The sequence below is a fragment of the Ahaetulla prasina genome, chromosome 7 (genome assembly GCF_028640845.1).
Source record: "Ahaetulla prasina isolate Xishuangbanna chromosome 7, ASM2864084v1, whole genome shotgun sequence".
In the NCBI taxonomy this organism is placed as follows: Eukaryota; Metazoa; Chordata; class Lepidosauria; order Squamata; family Colubridae; genus Ahaetulla; species Ahaetulla prasina.
The window spans coordinates 76,343,850-76,356,228 of NC_080545.1; the positions used below are offsets into that span (position 1 = coordinate 76,343,850).

Genomic DNA, 12,379 nt, shown 5'->3' on the forward strand with positions numbered 1-12,379 from the left:
CCCCATGGGAGTCTGACAGCCAATCAGAGTGCATTTCTTGCCCAGGAGTGTGAGGCCCCGGGGCGGGGCCCAAGAGAAGGTATAAAACAGTGATGAAATCCAAATTTTTTTACTACTGGTTCTTTGGGCGTGGCTTGGTGGGCGTGGTGTGGTTTGGTAAGCGTAGCTTGGTGGGCATGGCAGGAGAAGGATACTGCAAAATCTCCATTCCTACCCCACTCCAGGGGAAGGATACTGCAAAATCTCCATTCCCACCGCACCACAGGGGAAGGATACTGCAAAATTCCCATTCCCTCCCCACTACTGGGGGAAGGATATGAAAAATCTCCATTCCCATCACACTCTGGAGCCAGCCTGAGGTGATATTTGATGGTTTTCCGAACTATTCAAAATTTCCACTACCGGTTCTCCGAACTACTCAAAATTTCTGCTACTGGTTCTCCAGAACCTGTCAGAACCTGCTGGATTTCACCCCTGGTATAAAACCAAGGGACTATCAGCATCTCTTCCCTTTTTTCTCCTTCACCCAACATCTTGAAGCATGTGATCGCTTTTCCTGCTCAGGAACTCAAGCCATGTGGTCCTGTCCACCATTAAAAAAACATCTTTCCAAGAAGTCTCCCTGTTTCCAGTGTCTTTTTCCCCACTTGGAATTGAACCCAGATGGACATTTCTTCCAACAGCAGGAAAAGGAAAGCTGAGAAAAAGATAGATGAGAGAAACAACCATAGGAAGGCCAAATTTGAAAGAAGGTCATGGCATGATTTTTAGCTACTAGAGGAGGAAAGAAAGATGGTGGCTCTCTGTTTCATTCACTCTATCAAAATGAATTCTGGTCTCAAATCTAATAGAGGAAGTGGTCATTGGATCTTTATAAACCATGTCAGTGTCTCCTTCTGCTTCTGAGCGCATCAAACTACTTTGGAGGTAGTTGAGGCAGACACACCTCTATCTGGCAATTTACACCATAGTCTGCCTCCAAACATCCGCAATATTTAATAATAAAACTGGCTCTGGTTGAAAGTGAAATCTTATCTCCCACATAACTTGTAGGCATTTTGCTTCTTCCTAAATGCCTTGTTTGAATGAGTTGGCAAAATTCTCCATGCATCTCAGTGGTTACTGCTTAGGTTTAAAATTCCACTAAGTTCCTTTTCCATTGATCTGCAGCAAAAAAGCCGATTAACCAAATTAACCATAACCTATGTGTGTTGGTGGGTTTACAAAGCAAGCAAATTCATAGCTCCATTATTTTTTTTTGTAAGCTTTTAAAAAGCCACTCAGATGGAAATGCCACTGCAGTCGATGTTCCTCCAGGGCTGAATCAAGAACAATGAATTATTAATCTGCATAACAATTTTCATGATAGGAAGCAATGGGAAAACCAAGGAGGAACTGTGTGTTTTAGAAATTCCCTGTTTGGGCTAGTTTACATTTGATTGTAGCTTTTATGAAACTCATTTAAAATTTATGATGGCCCTTATCTGAAAAACATTTTTCATTCTTCTGCCTTATACAAACAACAGGCTTTACAATCCAAATGTTTGTAAAATGTATATATATATTTCACAGACACCCACAGTGCTGATACAATGATGATGATTTAAAACCTGCTATTTTAATAAAATAATTTTTTCACAGTGGTTTTACCAGGTCAGCCAACAGTCCAGCTACTGTAAACATATTTTCCTGGTTCATATGTTTCCTCCCATCTGTTTTTCAAATTAGCTGAAATGGTCTTATGTGGCAGTCTCATCAATAGCATCTTCACTGATTTAAGGTTCACAAACTGTTTCCTTTGCAAACTGAAACCATCTCTATCTATTGGACCTGATGGACTATGTGCATACTTCTTAAAAAAGCTTTCCACTAATATAGCAGAACCTCTAAGCATAATCTTTGAAAAAGCTTTCACGATCAACTCCCTTCCCAAACTTTGGTCACTAGCTACGGTCATCCCTATCTTCAAAAAAAGAGACCCCAGCCTAGTTGAAAATTACAGACCAATTTCTTTATGCTGCGTCACCTGCAAAGTAATGGAATCAATCATCAACCAATCCTTTACCCTCCACCTGGAAACAAATAACCTACTCTCTAATAAACAATTTGGTTTCAGAAAAAAATTATCCTGTAATTTACAACTTCTTCACTGCAAAAACATATGGACTACAGATCTTGATCAGGGCAAAGCAATAGATGCAATTTACATAGACTTCTGTAAAGCTTTTCACTCAGTAGTACATGATAAACTTCTCCTAAAACTAAAATCCTACGGCATCACCAGACCCCTCCACAATTGGATAACAGCGTTCCTGTCAAACAGACAACAAGTGGTCAAAATAGGCAGTGCCCTATCAAAATCTGTTCCTGTCAATAGCGGCGTTCCCCAAGGCAGCGTTCTTGGACCAACACTCTTCATATTATACATTAATGATCTCTGTGACCATATTATAAGTAATTGTGTTCTCTTTAATTGTGGGTGCAATTAAATTGGGGATGACATATATATTGCTGAAGCAAAGAGGACACAAGCAACTTTGCCTCAATATGTTAATTTCAGAAGTGGCTACATTCAGGTTTGATTTCTGCAGTGTGTTGGCTTATTTAAGCTTTCTGAAACATGCCTTTTAAAACTAACACTGGTCCATATAAAACAATTTACAAAAGATACATTTTCAGTACTGCCTGTACTACTGGAATGTTGGATGGAAAGTATAATTAAACTGCATTTAAAAAACAATAAAGTACATGATTTTAAAAAAAAATCCCTAACCCACTTAGTGCCCTGGATTAAGAACGTCACTGCACCCTCATCTAGACTGTAACAATTCTGCAAATGTACACCTTCGGCTGGAACAGATTGTCTGCTCTACCACCAGGCTCAGAAACGGGTGTGGGACGATTTACTGTTAATAAGCTCCCACTTTCTTCCTTCTAGTCAAGATGCAGAACATCTAATGTAAGCCAATTTATTTTGGCATCTGAAACACAAATTCAACAAGCACATCCTCTCCTCCCTGACTGAATAATTAACCCAGCAAATTTTAAAAATAAGAGTTTTTTGTCTTTTCATGATAATGCAAACCAGCTGTTTGAGGTGACCTTCTCAGCCTTTTAGCTGCTCCCTCCAGAATATGAACAAAACGCAACACTATTTGACCGCCCTTTCTTAGTCACTCTGAACAATATTACAAATGGCTGCAAGAATTAAACTGGTCAGATTTCTTAAACCTGTTTTCACCACTGATGGGCAGCAGTTGTTCCAGATTTTCTAGCCCTACCTCAAGATGCCAAAATTGTACCTAGCACCTTCTACAGAGTGCAATGCATGTCTTATCCTGCCCCATCCTTGTAGCTCAGATTTACAGTCTAGTTTACCAAGTCAATTATTGCTTTACTAGCTATGTGTTATGTTTTTCCTATGTTCTTGGAAAAAATAGCAAACAGCTTCAAGAATCAGCTGCCTTTGGTGCTTCATATGCAACACAACACCAATAATTATACTTGAATCAGAGAAGGATGAATCTTTCTATTAAAAGCTAACTGGAAGAAAAGAATTTTGACTTGCAACTAGAAGGAAGTAGGAAAGGCCTCTAATATGATTTATTTATTTAAGAAAATTAACATTGTACAAAATAACTCTGAGCAGTTCACAGCAACAATAAAACTATGTAGGGAAAAAAGATCTAAAAAACTAGCACCCAATGCCCTAAAACAATAACAACATAGCATAACTGGGCTAGAGATTAAGGCACCAGCTAGAAAGTGAGATTATTGTGAGTTCGGGTCCTGCCTTAGCAAGGAAAGTCAGATGGGTGACCTTAGGCCAATCAAACTTTCTCAGCCCAACCCACAACACAGGATTGTTGCAGTGGTGGGATTCAAATTTTTTTCCCTATCAGTTCTGTGGGCGTGGTTTGGTGGGTGTGGCTTGGTGGGTGTGGCAGAGGAAGGATATTGTAAAAACTCCATTCCCTCCCAATCAGCTGGGACTCAGGAGGCAGAAAATAGATGAGGGGGGGGCAGGGCCAGTCAGAGGTGGTATTTACCAGTTCTCCTAACTACTCAAAATTTCTTCTACCAGTTCTCCAGAACTGGTAAAAATCTGCTGAATACCATCTCTGGATTGTTGTTGTGGGGCAAACAAGAGGAGGAAAGTGTGTTATGATGTTTGCCGCCTTGAGTTATTTGTAAAAATTGATATTAGAAATTTAATAAATAAATCAATAGTGGGATTCAGCCAGTTCGCACCACTTTGGTAGAACCGGTTCTTAACTTTCTGAGCAGTTTGGTGAACAGGATGTTGGAAGAAATCATTAGGGCAGAGAACCAGTTGTTAAATTATTTGAACCCCACCACTGAAATAAATAACTATTCAAGGATCAAATATACGATCAAGAATGAAAAATAAGTATCTGGAATAATGGGATATGCAGAGATGGAGAGAGAGACAGCACAAATGCTTTGTGGAAAAACAGTTTTTAAATGGATGAAATACCAGTCTTAGAAATTATTACCATTAACTTTGAAGTGCAATTTGCATTCTAGTTTTAATGAGAACCTTTAACCACCAGAAAAACATTCTTGTATTCTTTTCATACTTTCTTTTGCAATGAACATCAAGAACAGCAAAAAACATCTAGAAGCCAAGGTTAAACAATCAACTGAACTGTTTAGAATACTAAATTGAGCAGCTATAGCATATAACAGTGTCCTATGCCAGTTTAGTTATCATTCCTATCATCGGCAGAGGCAGAATACTTTTAAATGCCAAAAGAAGAGAGAAGAGAAAGTAACAGAAAAGGATTATTGAATTAATATCCAGTTTATGAATTTTCCAGTAACAAACAATATTAATATTAATAAATATATTAATATTAATATTAAGAAACAAACAATATTAATGTAGATTGTTTAACCATCAAAAAAATTGTGTGTTAACTTCAATACAAGTTACATAACTTAGGACCGTTTCATGTAAGTTAGCAAAATAACTGTTGCAAATTTAAAATACTTACAGAAAAACAAATACAACTAAAATTGCCTGAAAATATATACACTTTAAAGAACAAAATGCTTTAAAATCCTTTTCTTTGGACATCTGTCAAGAAAACAAACATGAAGACAAAATGTATGGGTCACCTTTTGCTGTAATGCTAATATAGATTTGCCCATCCAATGTTATACAATAGTACACACAATTATATTGCTAACCATAAGTTTCTGATAGATTCCTTATGTTAAGGATATAACTTTGGAGAATGTATAAATTCTTTCAGTTAATGCTGTTTTATTATATTATTATAGAACATAAGTAATACATTGTATTATTTAGGTACAGTAGTTTTTTATGGAGTGTTGAATGGAGATTATTAAAACTCTTAATGTTTAGATAACTTAAACCTTTACAGATAAAGTTTATATCAATATTTACTATGATTTCTAAAATGTTGTTAATAAGCGTAACATTGCTTAAATTTACAACTACTGCTAATTGTTTAATCCAGGGGTAATCAAACTTTTTATACCTAACGCCCACTTTTATATCTCTGTTAGTAAAATTTTCTAACCGCCCACCGGTTGCTCAGTAATGCGCCATGTATCGTCGCCTGCGCATGCCTTTCGCGCATCGTGGATTGGATTTGAGGAGGGGCCGCCAGCTACCAGCTCTGCTTGTCTGTTACAGCTGGGTGGTGTGGGGGGAGATGCACGAGCTATTCTGGGACGAGGCTCTTTTGTTTGCAGTCGCACTATAGTGCCATTTAGTTTCACATACATAACATGAAAACTTATGCGCGGGCGATACAAATAGTTTGTTTTCAGAAATTTAAATTGTCATGGGGAATTTTATGAAAACCTAATGAAAATGTTTTTAAATAATGCTATGAAATTTTTTTTAAAAGTCAATTAAATTAAAAAAAAAGGAAAATGCTTCAATATCAGACAAAACCGCTACCACCCACCATGAAACCTGGAACGCCCACTAGTAGGGACCAGGTTGACTACCATGGTTTAATCCATATATCAGTGGTGAAATCCATTTTTTTTACTACCAGTTCTGTGGGCGTGGCTTGGTGGGCATAGCAGGAAAGGATACTGCAAAATCTCCATTCCCACTCCACTCTGGAGCCAGCCAGAGGTGGTGTTTGCCGGTTCTCCAAACTGCTCAAAATTTCCGCTACCGGTTCTCCAGAATCTGTCAGAACCTGCTGGATTTCACCCCTTAACAGCAGTATCACTACTATAAAATCAGTCTCACACTCCTATAAATTTCTACCCAAATATAGCAATGTTAAGACCAGCCCAAATGAAATCAATTCATTTTTGAACTTTTGAATTATATCTCTAACATGGCTAAATTGTTAGATATATAGAATGAAATTAAACAGATCTTTAGTGTGATCCAGCAACACATAAAATGCCTTACCTCATTTGGATCCTGTTGGTCTCGCAAGGTAATCATATTCTTGATGAGACTGATAAAAAATCCATTCACTTCATCTCGTTTCTTATTTGGCAAAATGCAAAGTAGTGGGATCATTATAAATGGAAATGCAACTTTAATAGAATTTTGAAAGAACAAGATTAGCAGTTGTTCAATTATCAATTAAAGCAATTAATCCCAACCCTTATTGTCAGACTATTCTTTCTTCTAAATTGAGAAATCTACTTTTCTACCTTTTAAACCTTTTTTAATGATCTAGCTTTATCTTCCAAAAAAAGTGAGATAATTTCAGTAAAAAAAATAAAAATATTGTTCCAATTGATAATATTATCCAAAACGATTTTGCTGCATTAGATGCTGCAACACATTTAATGCATGGCAAGGCTTTAAAAAAATAAATCCTAGAAGTTGTGATGTACGATGACTATAAAACACAATTGGGAGGTTACAAATTCATACCCATTAACCTGTCTTGCTCTGAAATGCAGTCTGTCTCACTCACTAATATCTGCATATTCTTCACATACAATATTTACAGAGTCCTGCAACAATTAGAAGGTCTTTTCTTATGGCTGTGGCAAGGTTTTGTGTAAACGTACCATTTAATTAATGAACCATGAAGCAGAAGGTCAGTGAAGACTTTTCATATGAGAAATTTGCCCTGAAATATTTGTCCTTTATAGAACTATCTAGCTGTGGTATTACTACCCTGTTTCCCCCAAAATAAGACATCCCCTGATAATAAACCAAATTGGGCTTTTGAGCGCATGACAATAAGGCCAAGCGCTGATTTCAGGGTTCAAAAAAACATAAGACAGGGTCTTATTTTCAGAGAAACATGGTAATGTCTGCACAAATTTGAAGCTTAATTGGTGTTTCTTATGTAAGCAGCCAGTACTTTAAAGTGAAGAACAATGAATTTCTGTTTTAAACAGAGTGACTATTGTAATATAGATGGATTCAAAATAAAAGTAAATAAATATATATATATATAAAACTGCTTTCCCATACACAGAAAGGCAACTTTGTAGTTCAATCCCATTTGTGTTTACTTGGAAGTAAGTCACCATGGGAAGCATATTCCCATGAAAATATTAATAAGACGTTATTGTATTTTAGCCACACTGAAACTGGGACATTCAAGAAGAAAGTTATAGCAACAAAGACACCAATATCACCACTTGCAAAAAAACAACATAGTAGATATTCACTGTTCGTTTTCACTGACATTTGTTAAATAAAATATAAAGTAGCATTGTTAAAGAGATATTTTCTTTTATATTTATTTCAAATATTTAACTTTGTGGCAGTTACAGTATTTGATGGTATACCCTTTTCTTTTTGATGATTTTATATCGGCTACATCCAATCAGTACTGCTAATAAAAATATTCTTAAAAATGGGATAGAGATCTAAGGAGAAATCTGGGAAAAAATCAGTTCAAAAGTTGGCATTCAGGAACAGCAAGTAGTCCTTGCATAATGACGGCAATGGAGACTGGAATGTCCGTTGTTAAGTGATGCAGACATAAAGCATGATGTCACATGACTGCGTTGCTTAGCAATGGCCATCCCAGCAGTTCTTGCTGTCATCATTAAGCGAGGATTGTGGGTCATTAAAGAGGATTTCTTTGCCTCTTCCTGCTGGATTCCAAGAAGCAAAGTAAATGGAAAAGCTGGCAGGAAGTTGCAAGTCCTGAGTGATTAGTATAAAGGGCGGTGGGAGGGTCTCAATGTGGTCAGAGCATAGCCATGGAGTGGGGGGGGGGACTGTGCAGATGGCAGCTGCCACACTACACAAACACAAATGGGTAGAGTTCGTTGCTGGCTGCCATTTCATTTCGCAGACACCACCAGCTGGGCAGGCCCTGCCAAGTGCAGGCAGGAGTGATGCAAGTGGCCACACATTAGACAGCATAAGATCCCTGGGATCTTGTATCCCACAGCCACGGTCTTTGATAGAAAAAGCAGAGGGAATAACTTGAGACTCTTTGCGCTGACTTCCCTATTAACTCTGCTTGTGGGAGGCTGGCAAGGAAAGTCATAAATGAAGATCATGTGACTGTGGGATCCTGAAGCTGTCTGTCATACTTGGGAACTGGTCGCCAAAGGCCCAGATTGCAATCAGATAACCATAGGTCAGTGGTGGGTTCTGTGGGCATGGCTTGGTGGGCGTGGCAGGGGAAGGATACTGCAAAATCTCCATTCCCACCCCACTCCAGGGGAAATTACTGCAAAATCCCCATTCCCGCCCCACTCCAGAGGAAGGATACTGCAAAATCCCCATTTCCTCCCAATCAGCTGGGACTTGGGAGGCAGAGAATAGATGGGGGCAGGGCCAGTCAGAATTTTTACTACCAGTTCTCTGAACTACTCAAAATTTCTGCTACCGGTTCGCCAGAACTGGTAAGAACCTGCTGAAACCCACCTCTGCCACAGGGGTACTGGGACAGCCAGAATTCTGAGGACCAGTCGTAAGTACCATTCATTCGGCACCATCAGAAACTGAACAGTTGCTGAACGGGTAGTTATTAATCTGCAGATCTCAGACCATCTTGATCTTACAGGTTTAATTAACCCATATCATGTACCCAGTAATTTATTTTGGAGCAGAAGAAAGAGGACAACTAGAAAGCATTCCTCAGATCCCAGAATGCTGCTTCTCCAAATATGGATGGGATTTGAGGAATGATAGAAACAGGAAATTAATGGATCACATGTAATTTCAGTCTATTGAACAGGAGACGTGGAGAATGGTTGCTTGCAGCAAAGATCATTGACCATATCCTCTGTAATTTTTACAGTTATTAAATCAAGGAAAAATAAAAAGATTTTGTTTTGATATCTCCCAAAGGTTTCCCAACTTTCTCAGAAACTTTATACCTTGCAAAGCGACTAAGAGGATGCTTAGGCATCTCTCAATGCAAATAGACGGGAAGTTGCATCATAGCTAACAGCAGAAGAGCTGAGAAGTTTTTCCAGCTTTTGAAACTTTCTTAGTTTCCTCTGATATTTCTCAAATGTTTTGATCATCCATTTGGATTAAATGTGGAGGAACAGATGCAGTCGCCAATGTGAGATATACTTGCCAGCAAGGATGAGAAGAGGTTTAGTTATTAAAGGTTCAAAGAATCTTCTGGTGTACTTAACAAAAATGTCATTAGGAGCCTTCTGAGAATTAACACGGGTACCAAAAGCTACACTTGCAACAATATCCAACATGAAGCAGCCATAATTCCTACAACAAATTCAAAAACTTGGATGTTAACATGTTGTTTTTTTCATTACATCTTATTTTTTGACGCAAGGCATTTTTGGGGGTCTGTGTGTGTCTGTGTTAAAACTCACATCATAGCATCAAGAGTTATTTATAACAACTTGCCAGACTATATGCAGCTTCTTTAATGATGATTTTCAAACTGTATTTATAATTCTTGTTTTATGAAAAAAAAATCCTATACAATACTTTAAAACCATAAAATGGAAAACCACAGTTTCTTATGTACGGTTCTAAATGCAGCACCACACATATTATCCTAATGAAATATGATGAACAGCTGGAAATCAGTTCCTCCCTCCTTTCTCTAAACAGAATTTTCAAAGAGTTGATTCATCATTTGATGCTTCCCGGATCAAGTGATAATTGCATTTATGAATATGACACCACAAATACAATTCCAGAATCAATCTTATGTAAGATGTCAATGGCAATGAAAACATTTTACACGTGTTTTCAGTATATAGGTACTGAAATGAATGTTATAACGTATTTTCATTTAAAAAATAAAATAGTATTAATTGCGTTAATTTTTTTAAAAAATATATAAACAACAAGTAGCTAAAGTCCCTTTCTTCTGCAGAAAGAACAACTAAGGTGGTATTCAAGAGCTATTGATCAGTAATACATGAATTAAAAAAATATAAATGTAGCTTCATTTTTATCTGCCATTTTAAATAGTACTTTAATTCTTAAAACTTTTTTTAAAAAATCACTATATACTATCCAGAAATAGATTTTACTCATTTATTCTCAAGAAAAAAATCATATTGAATCAGCCTCTCTGAAATGTTCTTTTTTACCACTTAGCAGACATTTTTATTGACTTAATGACTCCAAATTATCATAAAACAACATAGGATAATAGAGTTGGAGGGGAATTTGGAGGTTCTCTAGTCCAACCTTCAAACTCTTTCTGTTCAAACTGGTTCCTTGGAATAATCAGTCAGTCAGTCATTTAACTTCAGTCACAGACCAGCAAAGCAAAACAAAAAAGTCCCATTTAGTCCTATTAAGAACTTTATAATTTTCAGAATCTTTGCCTGAATGAGTTTCACTCTCTTGTTTCTCTATTCTTTTTTCTCTGTGTGTCATGTCTCTTGGATAATAAATCTGCAGGAAAGAACTAGAACCCTTGTGCTAACATGTAGAGCCAATATTTTGTAAATAAATACATAACCCATCCACCTTCTTCCATCGCACCATAGTCCAGAGTCATCATAATGTTAAGCTGCAGTTAATCATATCAGGAAACAGGTAGTTTGGATCTCATAATTGTAATTGTGCTAGCAAAGAGGAGAGTTTATATAATCTAGGCTCCTGATGGTGAACCTATTGCACGTGTGCCACAGGTGGCATGCAGCACCTTTTCTGTGGGTACGCAAGCCCACAGTTCAGCTCTGCCGCATATGTGCGCATGCCTCCCACCGGCCAACTGGTCATCGGTTCTCTGCCACGCACACGTGGGGGTGGGGCATGTGCGGGGCTCATGTGTGCGTGACTAGGCAGGGCATGTGGGGGGGTCGTGCACGCATTTGGGGGTCAAGACACATGCGGGGTTAGCGCACGCCTATGCAAGGGGTGGGGCACATACAGGAGGGTCGCACACGCATGCATGGGGGGCATGTGGGGGGGGCATGCGCATGTGCAGGGCCAGCACGCATTGCATTTGGGGGGTTTGGGCACGCGGGCGCTTTGGGCACTCCATCCGGAAAAGGTTAGCCATCACTAATCTAGGCTTATTTTTTTAATTAAATTTACTTGCCACCCATCTCACTATTGAAGTGATTCTGGGCACTATCCTATGGATTATCATGACATGCAAATGTAGTTAGAGTTTGGGTTTATTTCCTTTCTAATTTTTAAAATTTTCCTTTACAGACAGCCTTGATTTGGATAATAATAATAATAATGATGATGATGATGATGATGATGATGATGATGATGATGATGATGATGATGTTTTAATTTGTATACCGCCCTTCTCCCGAAGGACTCAGGGCGGTGAACAGGCAAATAAAATACAAACAGGATACCCAAGTACCCATCATTTTAGTTACAATTACTGTTTTTGAAAAAAATCATGATTACCAAATCAATAGGAGAAATATATGCTTGCCTTTGAAAGTGACAACGGACTACAGAAGAAGGAGAGGAAAAATTAAAACATTTGTAAAACAATTCCATATTTAGGCCATAGTTTGGCAAGTCAATGATGATAAAATTCTCCTGTAGAATATAATTTATTAAAATACCTTTGAATGTCAAAAGCAGTACCAGAATCTGCATAGACTTTTAAGTTATTCAGCAGGATATCACATGCCTCATCAATTAGCGGAGTTATCTATAAAGAAGCACAGGTATATGGTCCAATTTTTAAAACATATTGTATTTTTATACATTAATAATATATTGCTGGAGCAAACGTATCTCAAGACCCTCTCATCGATGGAGGAAGTTATTTTCTTAAGGAAGAAAGTAAAGAATGACATTTATACAAATGAGATTTCATGTTTTAAAATGCTTTCTCCCTTACTGAAATGGCTCAACAGTCTGCTCTATCTAGACAATTGTGACAGTTATTCTTGACCAAAAGAAGCATTGAATTCTTTTTATGACAAAATGATAACATGGTTTTACTAAGAGCTGGAAGCAGGG

At 37.7% G+C, this 12,379-nt stretch overlaps 1 protein-coding gene across 5 annotated transcripts in view; it reads right to left on the reverse strand.

The window, feature by feature from the left end:
• TBXAS1 (thromboxane A synthase 1) overlaps positions 1–12,379 on the reverse strand; it is a 342,148-nt gene that overhangs the window by 109,016 nt on the left and 220,753 nt on the right. For all 5 annotated transcript variants that reach the window (XM_058189927.1, XM_058189926.1, XM_058189928.1 and 2 more), the window contains 3 exons: positions 11,977–12,065; positions 9,534–9,682; positions 6,428–6,558 (listed from right to left, as the gene is read on the reverse strand). In XM_058189927.1, coding sequence (XP_058045910.1) covers positions 6,428–6,558; positions 9,534–9,682; positions 11,977–12,065 — 369 coding nt within the window. The remainder of the gene's footprint in view (positions 1–6,427; positions 6,559–9,533; positions 9,683–11,976; positions 12,066–12,379) is intronic.